Source organism: Lathamus discolor, chromosome 2 (assembly GCF_037157495.1).
Source record: "Lathamus discolor isolate bLatDis1 chromosome 2, bLatDis1.hap1, whole genome shotgun sequence".
Classification (NCBI taxonomy): domain Eukaryota; kingdom Metazoa; phylum Chordata; class Aves; order Psittaciformes; family Psittacidae; genus Lathamus; species Lathamus discolor.
In genome coordinates, this window is record NC_088885.1 from 12,316,941 (window position 1) to 12,334,724 (window position 17,784).

Genomic DNA, 17,784 nt, shown 5'->3' on the forward strand with positions numbered 1-17,784 from the left:
AAAAGAACAGACAGTGAGGACTGTGCTTTCAGGAAATGGAGAGCCTTTCTCATAGGTATGGGAATTTGTGATTAAAATGCCTGGTGGCAATAAACTGATGGCCTGATCCTCAGTTGCCCTGAGAGCCTGCTTTTCCTTTAAGTTTCCTGTGAATGTAAAAAGGGTCTGAAATGTAAATGGTTATTTGTGTGAATGTCATACACAGCTGGAAAGAAAAAGGAGCTCATTGAGACAAGAAAGGATATATCCTGCTGGCCAGAATCCATTCTGCACCTCTGTTCAGACAGTACCACCTTGGTACGGTGGAAGCACCAGTTAGAAGGGATAAACAGGCTTATGACACCTTTTAACCTAATGTTTTGGGCTGCAGGAAAGTTAATTGGACTTCTCTCATGAATAAAATTGCAGGATCTGTGCCCAAATTAAGATGGGTCAGTTACACTGTAATAACTGGGAATGAAGGCAACTTAGCATCATCAGAAAATACACGGGCTTTTATTTTTTCTCCTGTTGTAACCAGCTACGTGCCTCTATTTCATGTGTTCATAACTACTGAATGTTGCAGTCCTAGGTTTAACAGGGAATTCGGAATATTTGGGAGAAGTTTTAACGCCTTTTGGATGAACAGCAAACCCCTTATTCAATTTAGTGGCACCAGAATTTTATGTCACATCTGTCAAATGGCAGTATCAGTAGCTATCTGCGTGGCATGAGTCTAATCGTGCCTTAATTCATTTTGTTGCTTCTCCTCCCTTTCCACGTTTTTTAGTTCTTTCCTTCTTTCTGCTCTCCAGATCTCAGCTAAGCAGTATTACAGAATATATATACAAAGATTGTGAAGTTGAGAATTCACTTCAGAATGTTAGTGTAATATGCTCTATGGTTATAACCGGAATATTATGCATGGAAAGCATACAGTATTTCTGAGGTAGGAACTCTGATAACCTCATCAATCATTTCCTGTACATTATGTACACTATTTAAGTAGGTGGAAAGCTAAGTATTTTTCCTTGAGGTTAAGTGTATGTCAAGAAGAAGAAGAAAAGTGGTTTTGATTGTAAATACAAAATTTCCAATGTTCTCTTTAATACTGGCTCCATTAAAAACCTTCAGTAACAGAGTGGATCAGAAGAAGTGAGGGAAAATACTTATCAGAAATAACACTTGTGAAGAAAAGGAATAGGAGAGAGCTTTACAAGGCTTTGGTGATTTGACTCCTCAGAGTCAAAGGCAAGCTAGAACACAGCTTAAAGAAAAAGTATTAAGAATTTTCAATACTTATTTCTTATCTATTCATTAGTTGAAGAATAATGGTTAATACTTTCAAAAGCATATAATGTTGGTCTAAATCTCTTCCTACTGAAATCAATAATAAAAGTCCTATCAACTTCACTGGCAGCAGGGATAAGCAACTGCTTCTGAAAACACTGCTTTATAGGGTGGGGTTTTTTGGTGTTTAGAGGCAGAGGGTTATTTTAAAAATACATGTAATCTATAGTTCTTTCACCTTGAAACCACACAAAATACAACAAGTTCAAAACCAACACCACTTTTGTTTCAGGTGGAAAGGACTTCCAAAAGAACTCCAAATCTTTAACAGTGAGAAGATGTGGCATAAACAAACTGATTTACAACACACATGTTGTCTTTACAACACAGCAAGAGAGGCAGCCTAAGCCAAATACAGAGAAGCTTCATACTGCAGTGGTAATTCATCTATCCACTATATATACAAATACACCAAATTACATTTTCTTCAGGATTGTTTTTGATGAAAATGACACTATTTAGGTAGCAATCTGTTCCTGGTTTTGCAAAATTCTTCTCTAAGGTACTTGAACAAATGTTACTACCTCTGACCTTTTTAATGAACAACTCTTAATTAACAATGGAAGAACTTTCATCAGGCATGAAACTTAAGATTAAAGAAGAATGGCTTATGTTTCATTAATTTTATTCTATTGTATCCTGAAACTTCAATCTTCTTTAGATTAAAATACAAGCAGACCAATGATATGTATCCAAGGTATATCTGTGTATCACTTTAATACAGGTTATATATATGTAGAATGCCATTAAGATTTGGAAAAGAGAGATTTTTGTGATGTGTCAGTTTAGGTAAGCCATTTGGAAAGCTGCTTTACAAATAGGTGGTCTTCTTTAACAGAACACACACACCACACAGAGTTGTTGGGAAACTTACTACTACATCATCATCTGGTTACCCAAGATCAGCATCTGGAAGCAGCTGCGGGTATGAGTGAAACAGTAAATTACTGAGATTCACGCAAATTTGTAACAGCCTAAAGAAAATAATATCAAAATACCTGGGTAATATCACCTGTACATAGAAAGACCACAGGAACACAGAATTATTCTATTCTAATTATTCTATTATGTATGGGTCCATACTGCCAAATTGGCTCGCTCATCTCCAGTGCCCTGTTGCCCTGATCACCAAAACTGTGCACGCGGCTGTTCACATCTGGGCTCCCTCTGCAGCAAGGAAACTTGTGCCTTCTGTGACAACTTGCTCCAGGGTCTGCTATAGGCATAATACCATGGTAAGCCCCACCAAGTGCGGCTCCTTCCTCTTGAAACAGCCCTCCGGTGCTACCCCAGAAGGCTTTGCGCTTTTTCATGTTCCTTTTGCATCTCCTTCCGGGCCAAGGAAAACCTCAGCAAAATGAAAGACACCTACCCAACAGACAGAAAAACTATCTTCACACCATTGCAGGTACTTAGAATTGGAAACTCACAGAAAGGAATGCCTCCAGACAGTCTGCACCAGTCACGTTGGGAAACAGGAGTCTCTTGCTGGTGCGACCTGTAACAAGAATATAGACGGAAGTGTCAATAATTCAGTAATGACAAGGACTTCATTATGCCTGTAATGTACACAATAAAGTTGGTCATAAAAACCTGATACACAGTTCTGTAGGAGTCACACTGTAAGACAGATAATTTGTAAGAATTATCTTAACCCAGACTAAAGTTTTAGAAAATACGATTCTGTATTTTCAATTTCAAATTCCGGAAATGTTAATAAAACTATTGAGTCCGAGAGTCAAGATTTGGGGTCCTACCTTAATAAGTATTTTCTTTTAAGACTCAGCCTCACTTACAAAAGTAGACAACAGTTCTCAATGCATAGGAAGAAAGACCAATTGCTAAAAGCTAACAAAACTTAAACACGAACAAGGGGATTAAATTTAACCTTGCTGTAGAGACTCTTGGACCAAACAATATCTTTAGACTATTCTAACCATTATGCTTTAATTTTAAATTACATCAAATCTGGGTGCTTTCTTTGATGAAAATGCTCATTACTCATATTACATTTATGTTTGACAATGGAATATAGCTCAGACTGAAGACAAACAGTAATGCTGCTTTTAAAAGATGAAACTGATGAATAACCAGCTACAAGGAACATATAAATGGGAATTGAGAACTCCTAAAAGAATAGTGAGGACTCTACAACAAGACAACAAAACACAAAATATCCTTGAGGAAGATGTGAAAGCATCCAATATAGGTTTATATCTACAGGCTTTTTTTATTGTTTCAATGAGAAAAAAAAATCAGTGGCTGTAACTGTAAATTAAAACCTGGGATTCATAAAAATGCATATTATATGAAACAGCAAAAAAAGGAAGTCAATGTTAGAAGAACTAAAGACAAGGAGTGCTTTAATTCTATTAGCAAGAAGAAGAAATCCTTAAAACAGAATGAGAGTTGGAAATGGTAGAGTTATCCACAATAGTAAAATAAGGGATGAGTATCTTGCATTAGTTTAACATTAATAGAGTCATGTCCCACTAGGTACGAGTTACGAAAGATGGTAACAGACTTGAGGTACAGCAGACAAGAGTCATAAAAATTATTTGCAGGATGTAAACTGTCTTTTGTGAAAGAATTAGTGGCATCTTTCTATTTAACTTAAGAAATGACTGAGAAGTGATTTCATATTAGGCTACAAGTACTCACATGGGGAACAGAACTCTTTTAATGCAGAACTTTCAAAAGTTCCTAACAGATGATGTCATAGTGAACATAATGGAGGGACTCAAACCTGAAGGAAGACAAATGTAAATGTGCCACAGGAATAAGGAAAACCCATTACATAAAGTCCTGCAATACTAGAACTAAGGGGCACTTCTCAAAACTGGTAGGAGAGCCATAGCGGTTTAAAAGAGAAAGAGAAGAACGAACTTTGAGCATCAAGCAGAGAACTTCAGGGCTTCACTGCCTCAAGAGATTGTGAAGGCAAGCATTGTCTGCAAAGATCCACAACAGAGGTCCAAAAAAGACAAACTCATTGACAGCACCTTTGTTAACAGATAAGAGATGGAGCAGTCAGGAATGTGCCTTCTAACATCCCTAATTCCACACCACTAGATGCCGGGGAAGACCAGGGGAGTGGAGCTCAGAGGTAGATGCTCTCCTCAAATAGCATCTCTTAGTGCCATGGTTGAGAACAAAGCACTGGGCTACATGAACCACTGTTCTGACTGAGTAAGAGGACATTTATTATGTGTTTTTTATTTTAATAGCAGTGAGTATAACTGCACTTGAAATTACTTACCAGAAATGCAGGGAATTCTGTGTAATTGGAATTGTTGCGTCAAGGTATGTTTTCTTTACGAAAATTGGTAGAAAAAGGAATTAATACAGGCAAATCCCATGGCCCATGTTAGGGAGGAGTTCAGATTAAATTACAGTGCTATTCCCATCTTGCTTCATAATCTATAAATCTATGGAATTTTCCTGTAGCTTGATAATTTTTCAGTTTCAGGCTTGCTTCTTCTTACTAGGCCTTTTATATTTTTAACTATAAGGTTTTTAAGAGGGTCCCTTACTACCTTTCCCCTTACGTACAACCACTGTTTATCTTTAGTAAATGGATAATTGTACTGGCTTTATACTGTTTACTGTTCTCCACATTTTTTCATCTTCTCTGTGTGTGATACCCAGCACAAGAAGGTATCTTTCAGTAAAGACTGCCTGAGAGTGGAGATAAAGAAAGGGAGCAGAAGAAACAAAGACAGGGAGTCAGGGTCAGAGGAAAAAAGAAAAGATGAAGGGAAATGATATTCTTGAAGGATCTGAAACTAATTCACTATAATTTGGAGAGGTTTCTAAATGTTGGAGAACACAAAACAACTATTTTAAATAATTTATAATAATATTTCTGATAATATTACCACTCATTTTTACAAAACTAGCTGGTCATTTAAATTTAAATATGCTGCAGTGGTGGGATATATTGGGAGTACCAGTTGGTAGTAATGGTGGTAATGGTATACTTCCATTCCTTACCTTGTCTTTTTGTTGCTATCGTAAATTACATAGGGGTAATTTTTAGTGCCAGTTGAAGAAGGCAGTTACTATGATGTTCATATGACACTATGGTTAACAAAAAGATATTTCTTTATCTTTGTTAATGATTATCCCATGAAGAATTGCATATGAGCTTAGCTTTATAAGCACGGTTTATCTAACTCTAAGCCATTAAAGCGTGTTATTTGGGTTTTTTAAATTTATAATTTAAATTGGTTTTATAGTTATTTTTCTGATAATTTCAAGAAGAAATGTGATCAACTTTAGAGGTGGATTAAGAAGAAAAAAGTAAACAACTGCAAAACAATATAATGCTGGCAGTTGAAATAGGATCTTTGTTAAAGCCCAAAGTTCCTGAACATATTCAAGATTATATTTGTGGAAGCTATGGTACAAACTGAAAGTATCTTCGCAGAAATAATTCTTTGATAGCAAGGGAGGAAAAGAAAAAAAGAAAACAAAAGCCTTTACAAGTTTCTTCCTACAAAAAAACAAACAAATAGAAGAAGGAAAGCCTTTGAACTCCTATTGTTCTGACAACATTAGCTATGTTTCATCCAGCACAGTTTTTAAATGCTAGTAACTTACAGACAACACCGTTTAGGTTTTTTTTTTTACTGTGGCAACAGTGGTGAGAGACAAGCCAGCTGAATATTTTGTTGGATGAATCAGTCCTACTTGAAAGCAACTGAGAGCTCTTGGAGGCTGAAATACAATAATCTCTACCAAATGGCATGGATACTTGCTACTTGTTATGTTTCACAGTAGTCAGGAAGAAAGAGTGTTAAAGCAAGAGATAAAAATTCTAACAGTATTTGGAATCTGAATGTTGGTCAAGGTCCAAGCTTCAGTGATAATTCTGATTTCTGTGGCAAAAGATAAATCAGAAACTCCTGACAGACCTGAATTTTAGAAAGCTGGATGGGGAGTGTCAGCATCCTGTTAGAAGTGTACTGGAGATTTCCCATCAACTGGAAGCACTGCATTAAAGCAGGCACTATGAACACTTGAAACATCATGGTATGGCTAAAATCTTTATTTTAAAAGACTTATGAAGACTGCTATTTTTGGTGAACCATGTTTAAACGATAAGGTAGAGCCAGCCTGTCACTTGAGAAGGATCAGAGCCAAAATGCTCTACCTAAAATTCAAAGCCTTCATAATCTCACCAGGGATCCCAAACCTCTTCCTTTGTGCAACTGTCTTAATCCAAACTTCAAACCTACGGCCTGGCAGGCAGTGAGAGACAGTAGTTTTTAAGGTTAGGACAGAATATTTACTTTCCTTGGGCAGCACTATATCTTTCACTAATGCTGAACTACGCTTAAGCTTGTCATCTCCAGACGTTGACTGGGATGTTCTCGGGCCCAAGTCAGTAGGAAGCTATGCAGGAGGTGCTGAAAGATTTTAAACCCCATTGACGTCACTGCTTATTGATGGCTTTCAGCAGTTTCGGAAGGCGGGTATGGGACGGGTGGCAGAATCACATGCCAACATATTAAATTTTCCTGACACAGTAAAAACCTATAATCACTGCAGATTGAATTCATACCTTAAGTCTAAACAAGAAAAAAATTAGTTTTGCCTGTTTCTGCCAGAAATAAGTAGCAAACTGTGAGTAAATCACATTGTTTATACCACTTACTCTATGTGCAATGGAAACAGGAACAGCTGTTCCTTGACTGCTCTGTTTGTAACAAATGTGCACTGTTAGCTGTTATAACAGCAAAGTTTACAAGATCTGCCATCCGTTCCCTTACACTCTGTTTTGGTTGGCATTTATGAAGTCAGTTATTAATGCTCATTCCAGTTTAAGAAGTGCCACAAAAAGAAAGAAAACCAACCCTGAAACCCCAACCCTTATGCGGGTCTTTTTTTTCCCCCTTAAAGTGTGAAAAAACACCTCATATCAGCCAAAAAATATTTCACTAGATATATACAGTCTCCAAGCATCAGGTAAGATAGTTTGTGCACTACATATTACAGTTCAAATCCTGACTCCATTGACAGCAATGGTATGTTTTTAATTGATTTGAATAGGACTGCAATTCAAGGAAGTCAGAATGGGACCGGAATTAGTTGTCTGGGTAAGTAACACAACTGCAAACATCTCTTACAGTCTCATATAAGTTTACTAAGTCTCATCTTGAAATCATTTAAATTTCTTGCCAGCAAGGTTCTTCTGAGGACCATGTGTGTCCGACACATGGGAATCTACTTCCCATTTCCAGCGTAAAATGCACTGAAGGTAGCTGGTACCTATTTGATCTCATAGCTTGTACTTTAATAGCTCTTCTTCCTCTTCAGCTCTTTTTTGTTTCTAAACTGAAGAAGCCAATCCCCTCTTTTTTTCAGTCTTCTCCAATAGAACAGACCATAAATTCCTGTGATTCTTTTAGTGGTCCTTTGCCCCCTTCCAGTTTGATTTCATCTTTTTTGCAACAAAGGTGACTTGAAATACACCATTATACCTAGGTGAGGTCTCAACAATATTTTGTACAGCGACAGCCAAATATCTCCCTGTTTGTAGGTTATCTCTTGGCTTACATGGCCAGGATGACATCTACACACTCCTTTGCTGTGGTACCCTGATCCTCCACAGACGTCTAGCAATAGACAGAAAAAAAAGTTGTTTTTTTTTTCTATTCCATCATTTGCAAATGAAATATATTCATGATAGCTATATTCATATGCTCTTGTACTGACACTGTTAACTTCGATAGCTCTTTCTCACCCCAGTGTCAAGCTCGTAGTGCGATTTTAAAGGACAGATCTATCCTCAGTGAAAACTATCACCATTCATTTCTAAAGGTATGGCAATGATATACATGATTTTCACATCCAAGGTAATACTCTCTGCAATTAAATTTAATTGTATGGCCTTATGGTCTTCTAGTATCATACTCCAAGATTTCTCTTTTATTGCCGGCGTTGACCTGCGCATTTTTAAACTCTTGGCTTTGATCCCAAGGGTAGAGACTTGATACATTAACACTGTAGCTCCACCTTAGACTTGGAATAGCTCCAAAAGCAAGTGATGAAACATACTGCCTATTGCTCTTTAGCTTTGGTTACATTTTTAACATATGAAATAACTAATTTGGGTGCAACAAAGGCATTCAAGTTTTGTTTTTAAGTTAGGAAAAAAAAAAAAAAAGAAAGACAAGGCATCAGCTCCTAGAATTGTACAAAGATATTTAGGCTTTCTAAAACCTTTCTCCTGACGTTAAAGCATGTGGGCAATTTTAACATTGGCAAATTAAGTACAAATACACGGAGGACAGAGGCTGCTACACATCTTACCAGAGGATCTAATGGAAACCAGAGCTGTACTCAGATGTGCGCCAACAAATGGGCCTCGTCCTGGAGAACTGGCAGTCCAGCGCACAACACGTCTGTGGGCACACTGGAAGGGGATCTCAGCTTCAACTACACCCAACCCCTTGCAAACCCTCATCATTTACCACAGCATCCGCCTTCAGTCCATCACAGCTCGGTGGAGTAAGGTCTCCCCGAGGAAATCGAAGGAATTCGGTTTGAAAAGAAACCATCTCGCTTGCAGCTGAGGAGGGCAGATGGGGAGCCCAGCTGGGATGCACTGTCCCTGTTCCTGTGGCCTTGGTGTAAGTTGTAAGACAGCACCGCCATGGCCAAAGTTCGGCAAAAACCACCCCCCCCCCCAACCCCCACCAAATACAACAATAAAAAAGGAGGAAAAATAAAAAGAAAAAAGAAAGGAAGAAAGAAAAAAAACCGAACAAACAAAACCAAGAGTAAAACACACCCCCCGGGCGAAACTACATTTCCCAAGTGCCTCTGCCCTCGCCAGCTTCCGGCCCCTCACATGACAGCGGTTTGGCCTTGGCATGGCGGAAGCCGAGGAGAAGGTAACGCCGTGAGGGCATTATTGCAGCCGGACGGGCCGGGGAGCGCGGCGGCGCGGAGGGGCAGTGCGTGTGTGAGGGGACAGGCGGCTCAGCCAGCCCGGCGAGAGCCGGCGGCTGTGCGGCGAGGCCCCCGCTCCTCCTCAGCACTGCGCGGATGGGGCTGCCCGCCGCGGCCTGTCGGGGTTTGTGTAGAACAAGCAGAGGGAGGGCTGGGAGGCAAGCCCTGCGGGCTCTGCTCTTTACACAGCCCCCGGTGCAGGACCCTGGGGCTCGGTGGCTGGGGCGGGTGGGTTAGGAATGCAGCTGGTGCCGCGGCACAGCCAGGATTAAAGAGCTGAAGGGTCTGAAATGGTGGAGAAGCTGCTGTTTACCGAGAGGCGTGAGCAAGTTCATCTCAACAGGGGAGTCTTCTCCTGAGACAAAATCCGAGAGGTTTCGTGCTTGTCACCCGTGGTTCTCCTGGAGCTCCCGCTGCTTAGACTGCTCCTTCCCGAGAAATACATAAAGTACAAGCAAGAAGTGAAGTTTCCCATTCTTTTAGATGCTTTCTCAGGGTCTTTTTGCTGAACCAGGGCTTTGACATACAGCTAAAAATGATCCCTGTGGTCCCTTCCAACCTGGTATTCTGTGATTCTGAGCTGTCTGATGTTTGTCTTGGATGCTTAAAGGTGGGAGAGTGTTAGAATTGTTTCAAGGGAATTGGCCCGAATTGGAGATGGGCTTCCCTGCTGCCAGGGGTTTGGTTGGGAAGGGCTGGCTTCCTTGGGGGGGAGGCTTCGTCCCCTGGTGTGGTGGGTTTTTAACTGTGGCAGCGTTTGAAAGGGCTCTTGGGATAAAATCCGCTCTGAGAAGTTATCTTCTGTGATACTGCAGGAGATGAAAACAGCCTGTGTTTTTCTGTCTTTGGATTATGGGAGGGAAGTTACCTTATTCATTTCTGTTTATTTCCTTTGGGGAGCATGCACACCCCTGCTGAAAGGCATGTCTGTTGTGCATGTAGGTTTCTTTGAAACCCAAGTTTCATGGTTTTCCTTGCCCAACACCTTTGAGTTATGAGCCTAAACATATAGTGGTTAGCAACTGATCTTTGCTGAGGTGGGGAAGGGAAAACCCTATATCCATCATACTGGAAAGCCAGCTTAGGTTTTATTGAGAAGTTATGTTGGATCTGCTAAGTGAGAGATTATAATGGCAAGAGATAGCTTCACATTTCTGTGGTTTGCTCATCCATGTTCCTTTTATCCATTCTTAGGCTGCTTGAGCAACTGCATTTGCCAGCTGGCTGAAGTGTACTGCTGATTTTCCCCTAGAGTCTGAGACCCACCAATGACAGCTCTTCCTACATGATTTGGGATTCTGGTCACCTACAAATCCCAGCTGAGGGATTTCCTTTTCACAGTTACAAGGCTACTGAAAAGTAGAAGTGGCGGATAATCCTTTTGGCTCATGCATTTGGAGGGAAGGGAGAGGAACCTAACAAAACCTCAGGGCAGTCATAACTGCAATTTACTCTTCCAGTTTGTTGGTGCAAATGGGAGAACTTAGGCAAAAAGCATTTCATATTAAGTTGCTAGTATAGTGAGTTAGTAGGTGTCAATTGTAAGCACCTTCAGCTAAGTTCTTATCAGAGAACAAATACAGTTTCTGTATTTCTTTCCTAAGCCAAGTCTCCCTCTGAATTTTTGCATGTTATTTTCTGCAGTAAAACATAAAGGCCATGAAGTATTTGCCTGAGTTTACATGCTGTTATGAAATGTAGTAGCTGCTGTTGCAGTGGCTCCTGAATGCAGTAGGGATACCACATGTCCTGAATCAAAGCAGATTGATACGTTATTGATTCACACTGATTGATTATTTGAATCAACTTCTGGTGTGCCCTGGTTCTGTAAGCCAGTATTTTCCAAGGATGATCTCGCACATAATAACTTGCAACTCAGTTTGATCTTTATTAAGTGTTTTGCGTGGATGTAAGAATCAGCTTCTGTAAAAGCAAGTGGGTTGTTACTCCACCCTGCCTTCATGTGAGTCTGTCTGTGGGGTGTTAAGTATTGAGCTTATACCTACATTTGTGTTCTCCTGAAGCCAAAGCAATTAGAACCATGAGGGAAAACTAATCTAAGTAGTGTAGCTGTACTATAAAGTCTCATGTGTACAAGCAAAAATGTCACTTCCTGTAATTGCTTATTTTATTTGGGAGAAAGATTCAATTTTTACAACACATTCTCCTTTTACAGAGTGTGAACTGTATCAAAATATCTAAATGGTGGTGCTAATAGTTTTGGTTTATTGAAAAGCTGAGTAAAAAACTCTTGGTATTCAGGAGGAAAGGCTGGGGGGTTTGTTAGGCACCTAGCAATATGTTGCATTGGACTTCATGAGTTGCTTTAGCTTGTTCAATAGGCTCGCAGTGGTACACAACAATATTTTAGTTCTGTCCTCAGGTACCGTTAAGTAGCATTTAAGATGCATAAAGACTGTATGAAACAGAATTCTTATTTCCTCAAAGGTAATTGTGAGTAGAGACAGACTGATGGACAAACAATTGTATTTGCAAAGTCAAACCCGAACTTCAAAGGGTGCCAGGCTATTCCTCCCTTTTAAATCTTCCCTTAACTCCTGTGTGCTTTCTACTTGCAATTTCCCAACTTAACTCACAGTATATAGTCAAATACACGTGTATTTTAGAGGTGGACCTGGTTGTAGTACGTAAAATGGACCAAACAGAACAGAAGTCAGTAATCATGGTAGCACCTTGCACTGAATTTCAAGTAGCCAGTAGAAATGCTGCTTTTCTTCTGCCCTGTCTTTGTGACTATGGTCACTAAAGGTGAACCTCCGCTAATGCAAAGGAGGCATTTACTTTTTGTCTAGAGGTCACCATCAATGATTTTATAGACACAAAATAAATAAATGTGTCAAAATAAAAATGACACTGGTTGTCAGTGTATTACTTTTTCATCCCTTTCTATTTCTCTTTAAACTGCTGGTAATTGTCTCTTCTTTTTTAACCTTCTCTGGTGGAATTCTCTACCAATTTATCTTGCTGTCCAGATACTACTTCATGAGGTTTGAAATGCTGCCTTCTCTCTTACTTGTTATTTGTATAGTATTTTGTTGTTCAAATGCTTACATTCACTGTCAGTGTATTAGTTGTAATCTTTTATTGCTATTGATAACGATAAATACGTTAGGTAAATCTTCATTCTGCTGACCTCTTTGAGGAGGTGTTGCATCAGCAGATTTTCACAGTGGACAGGTGAGAGATTAGGAGGAGTTGACTTGCAACATTTTTTCTTTTAGGACAGTAAGAATTACTGCCTTGCCAGAGAGATGTTTTAAAGGTGCAGTTGCTTCAAAGGCAAGAGGAAGCCCCATGGCATTGCTTTGACATGGTATGGGAAGGAGAAAGTTGTTAAATGGAGAGGGACTTTTGAAAAGGGCATGTAGTGACAGGACAAGGGGGAATGGCTTTAAGCTGGCAAAGGGGAGTTTTAGATTAGACATTAGGCAGAAGTTCTTCCCTGTGAGTGTGCTGAGGCGCCGGCACAGGGTGCACGGAGAAGCTGTGGCTGCCCCATCCCTGGCAGTGTTCAAGGCCAGGTTGGGCAGGGCTTGGAGCAACCTGCTCTAGTGGAAGGTGTCCCTGCCTGTGGCAGGGGGTTGGAACTGGATTAGCTTTAAGGTCACTTGAACACAAACCATTCTGTGATTCAGTGAAATGCTGGGTTTCTGTGGAAAATGGTTTGAAATTATTGCAGTTTAAAATAACTTGATTATCAGCTGAATAGTTGAATACCAAAGCTAGTTTGTGGATAACTTGCAAATGCTGTTCTGCCTTGCAAGTCAGGGTGTAGGGAGTTGCTTTTCAAAACTTGGTACCGCTTCTGGAAGGAGGGAAGCTTTCACAGGCATGGAATCCCAGCTGATACAATCACTGTCTCTTTAGGGTAAATGACAATAGTATCACAGTCAACTGGTGCCACTGAGTGTCAGTGTGGCACTAGATTGCAAGTGTAAGGACAAACTGGGTCTGAATGGAAAGGATGGAAACTGAGTTGGTTCCGCTTTGTCATCCGTTTCTTAATAAAGGTTTAAAAAGGGCTTCTTAAAGGGAAATGCTGCTCAGTTATATACGTACTTAGTTGATTTCCACTTTGTTCTTTGTGTCATTTACAGGAAACCAGGTCTACTGAGGAATCTACAGATGAATCTGAGGTAAGTCTGCTTAAAATGCTTCTCATTTGAATCTGTGTCAGGACTAGTTCTTTTTCACTACTTGAAGGAAAAATGCTGCTTTAGTGGTTGTTTTTAGAAGTTTTGCCAGTACTGTGTAGCAGGGAATGTTAATCTGGGTTTAAATGATTAAAAAGGAGCTGTGATTCCCTTCTTTATATTTAAAACCCTAACAATTGCCCCATTATGGAAAAAAGAATAGTGTCGAGAGACATTCAAGTGCATGCACTTCTGTTTTGATCAAATGAAAATTTAATTATCAGTATAATTATGTGTGCAGTAATACTACATTCAGGTAATTGCTGTGTTATTTTAATAGCTTCAGAGTCTGTATTTAATAACGTTGTGTAGTCTCTGTTCTTGAGGTGGCATTTTGTCAGAGACTGTCGTGTGCTGGAGAGATCTGCCTACCCTGCTGTAGGTGCTGGAAAAAGCATGCTGGGGTTGTGGAGAGAAGGGGAGCTACACAGGGTTCAAGAACTTGTCCCCAAACAGCAGTGTAATACAAACCTGCCATCACTGAAGGAACCCTGAGAGATCTGGAAAGAGATACTTGACCTCAGTGTTTTCTGGGATAGCTGCAGGAAGGAAGAAGTAAGGGTGATTGATCTGCTTCAGTTGTGGCCACCAGCAGGGACAGGTGGTGCAGGGCGGGATATTACCTTGATAGGGTGTTTTCATCTGTTATGTATCTAAGTGGAAGTGGCTCCAAAAAAGGCGCTTCAAAGCTTTAATGTATTTGCTGTTAGGAAGGTGTTCTGTTTTTTACCTAGGGACTAATCTTCATGCTTGGGTTCTGGGTTTACACACTGGGTCTGAGTTTAATTAGGCAGCAGTCCCAATTTCCAAGACGGTAGCTATTGCAGAGACTGCAGTGGTGGATTCTTAAAACCAACCAACCGACCTTTTTGCAGAGGATGGTGGCTTTGTTTCTTGCGGGATAATTTTTTTCCCCTCAGCCTTTCTCTGCAGTGGCACACTAGGGTGTTGTTGGTGAGAAGCAGGAATTTCTTTGGCCCTTTAACGCTGCTGTGTGCTCTCTGGACCAGGTTTTTTTTTGCCCAGTGTGAAATGGTTTCATTCTAGATGTTGCTTTGTGATGTGAAGTGCTCCTAGACAGTGACTGGGCAAGGACTCAGTATTTAGTAGAATAATCATCTCAAGGGTTGACATTCACAGGATAGTGAACAAATACTTGCCTGCTGAGGCAGTTGGGTTTTTTCCTTTAAAGTTTATTTCAAGTGAGAGCTTGTTTTAGTGGCCTTTTTAATGGCCTTTCAACATTTCAGCCTGTAGTAAATAAGTATTTACAGCAGAATTAATCATAAATGGGTTGCCAGCTTGTCAGGGTTTTATTTAGTTTTACCTTAAGTAAAAGTAGGCATCATGCAGCTTTCACAAAATTAGAAGTCATAAAATTTCGACAAGACCTCTGTTACAAAGTTGATGCCTATTTTTAATGTTAATTTCACGTGTGTAGAGAGGTGAAAAGGAAATTTTCATGTTGAGAATGCAGATGCTGGATCTAAAGAACAATCTAATCATCATTCTAATGCCTGTGAAAACACTTCTTGCTTTTTAAGTCCTACCTGTAGTGTCTTGACACTATGCAAGTAGTTGATGAAATCAAACTTGGAAACCATGCTTAGAAATTACTTAAAGGCAGTAGTGAACAATTGTCACGATTTTAGTGGTTGCATCACTCGTTGGACTATTTCTGGTGATCATTCAGACCCAGAACTAGTGCTAGAATCATGAAGTCTAAATGTTGTCAGGGCTTGCTTATATTATTTGAGGTATGATCAGAGATCAGACTGAACTGATGGCTTCACTCTTAAGCTCTTGCAAGCATAAAATTGTACGATTTCTCTTTCGTGGCCCAGAGTTTGAATGTCATGATGAATTAAAACTCAGAACCTTCCTACTTGAGGGAATCAAAGCTAACTACCATCCTGGAATTTTGTTAGTTGTTTGTTAGTATTCTGCTTGTTAGTATTCTGCTGGGGCTATGAGCAGATTGCCCTGGTCCGGGATGTATCCGTTTTTACAGGGATCACCTTTTCAGGAACAAGTCTCCCTGGAATCGTAAAATGAGTGCTATATCCAGTGAAGTGATCCTTTTTTGAGGAGTTTCACTGATTTTTGTAGCTGCAGTGCAGGGTAGCTTTTTTTGTATGGTTGGCCTGTTAAAGGGAACCACCTGCAGCTATGGGTGAAGCTGTTAATTTTCTGCAAAAAGTCATTAAAAGTCCCATTTAAAAAAGTTGCATTAGTATGTGCATTACTGGTTTGGGTTTGTTTTTATTTTTTACTAAGTTTTTGTGTGTGTTAGCCATTATTGTTGCATATGTTTTCATCCTAACATTTCCATTTTTCTCTCTCCTGGTCTTATTTCTTTGGGTTTTGCCTGTTTTGATCACTGCTACCCTGTGAAAGGGATGCATTTATTAGTTTAATTTATTCTTTTAGTTATTTAAACACTTATATTAATAAATTTTAGGAGAGTTTGTAGAGAGAAAAGTGTTGTACAAATTCTTGGCTAACCCAGAGCTCCATCAGTTTATGGTGTATTAAAAGTATCCCTCACTGCTATACTTTTACCACTGAAATTGATAGTGGTTTTGTTCTTTGAGGTTTTAAAGACTGATCAGAGCAGGAACTCAGCTGGGAAACATCTAAGCCTTAAAAAGAAACAACTAAAAATCCTTGCTGGTTTCTTTTCCTTTTCAGTGCACTCCAGATCTTAGTCTTGTACTTTGGGTCTGGATTAGGTCAAAGCAATTAAATCATTTCAAGTAAATAAAGCATCTGGTAAAAAAGGCTTCTTGTCATACTCTGTTTCCATCAAAATGTTCTTTTAACATGGAGCGTTGAGCATTGGGCTGGAAGAGATGAGGTCTTCTGTGGCTAGTAGCTTTTGAAGGGGCATCACCATTGCAACAGAAAAATGGGTGGTTGAGGAGCAGATTTGGCTACTGTACCTCAGTCCAACTTGCATTTTTTTGTCTCCTCTCTGACCTTTAGCAGGATACTTCTCATCATGCCACTCTTCCTTATTGTTGAGTGGCTCTATACTAGGTGACCATTTTGCTCTTCCAGTTGTTTTAAAAATACAAAATGGGCGAAAAATGCGCAAAAAGCATATTCTGTTTCACATAGCTGAGCAATCTGAAGAGAGATTGCTTCCTCCTGCATGGCTTTAAGTGAAATTGGCCTTTTAAGTGGGGAGAATGGAAGGAAAAGATGTATAAATTCCAAACGGAAAGTTCTTATTGATGAGAAAATGTATCATGCAAATAATTTATCAATTTGAGTCAGTAGGATGAGCATAGTAAATTATTTATTGAGGTTTAAATGGAATCTTTTCATAGATTAATTTGAAAACCAAGTTTGCAGTGACTAGTAACTAACATTATAATATACATCATTAGAGGATTGACTTGCAGGAAAAATGGATTATTGCTATATTCTTTTAATATCTTCTGATTTTGAGTGAAAATTAGATACTTCATTTAATGAGCTATTAATATTAACCAGAAGTGTCTGTTCTATCTGTGTGTTGTGGAATACATAAGCAGTAAAAATGCTGCTGTGCGAGCTACATAAATTAAATGCAATTGAAAAGCTACTGAACAGAGTATGGAGGTGTGGCTTTTCCAAAACGCTAAATGCATTAATCTGGGTGGAATAACACTCCGGGCAGCAAAAAGGGAAGTAGTGGGAAACTTGCTTGTTTACCATCTAGCTCTTCCTCTGAGGGGAGTGGGTGAACTTTAAAAACTGATGTTTCCAAAACTGTACTGTCGAGTTTTCATCTGCAGTACATCACAAGGTGGCAACCTGGCTGCTTGAGTTGTGTTCATGGGGGAAACAAATGTTAGGCCAAGTTCCTTACTCAGCAAAAGCAAAATGCAAGTAGAAATGCATAGTTTCATTGAGGCTTGAACTGTGTTGGGATTTTTCAGTGTTGGAACTGGATTTAGACAGGGAAGATAAAACAGCCTACCCTGTGCTGCCTCTGTATGGTGCACTTGATGTGGATGGACTGATGCTGTGCTTTTGAACACTGAAGTGGATTGGAAAGTTTTCAGGTGTTCTTTGCCAGGCACAAAACTACCAGTAAAATAAAACAGATTGATAGGAGTTGAAATAAAACTAAATTGTATTACATGGACGTCTTACTAAAGGTTTTTTTTTTCTTTAACGTGCCATTTCTGATGATTGCTCATGTGCAGTATGTCATCTGTGTGTTACTTCATCTCTGTGTTACTTCTGCTTCACAACTTGGCTGGTGCCCAGCTCCTTCAAACCTGTAGAAGTG

At 39.6% G+C, this 17,784-nt stretch overlaps 1 protein-coding gene across 2 annotated transcripts in view; it reads left to right on the forward strand.

Moving 5' to 3' along the window:
• Nucleotides 1–9,171: 9,171 nt before the first annotated feature.
• VPS41 (VPS41 subunit of HOPS complex) overlaps nt 9,172–17,784 on the forward strand; it is a 98,263-nt gene continuing 89,650 nt past the window's right edge. The window contains exons 1-2 of one of the 2 annotated variants that reach the window (XM_065665739.1): nt 9,172–9,230; nt 13,407–13,445. In XM_065665739.1, coding sequence (XP_065521811.1) covers nt 9,210–9,230; nt 13,407–13,445 — 60 coding nt within the window. In that variant the 5' untranslated portion in view covers nt 9,172–9,209. Of the gene's footprint in view, nt 9,231–12,528; nt 12,623–13,406; nt 13,446–17,784 lie in introns of those variants that run through there. The other variant, XM_065665740.1, reaches the window with a different exon arrangement.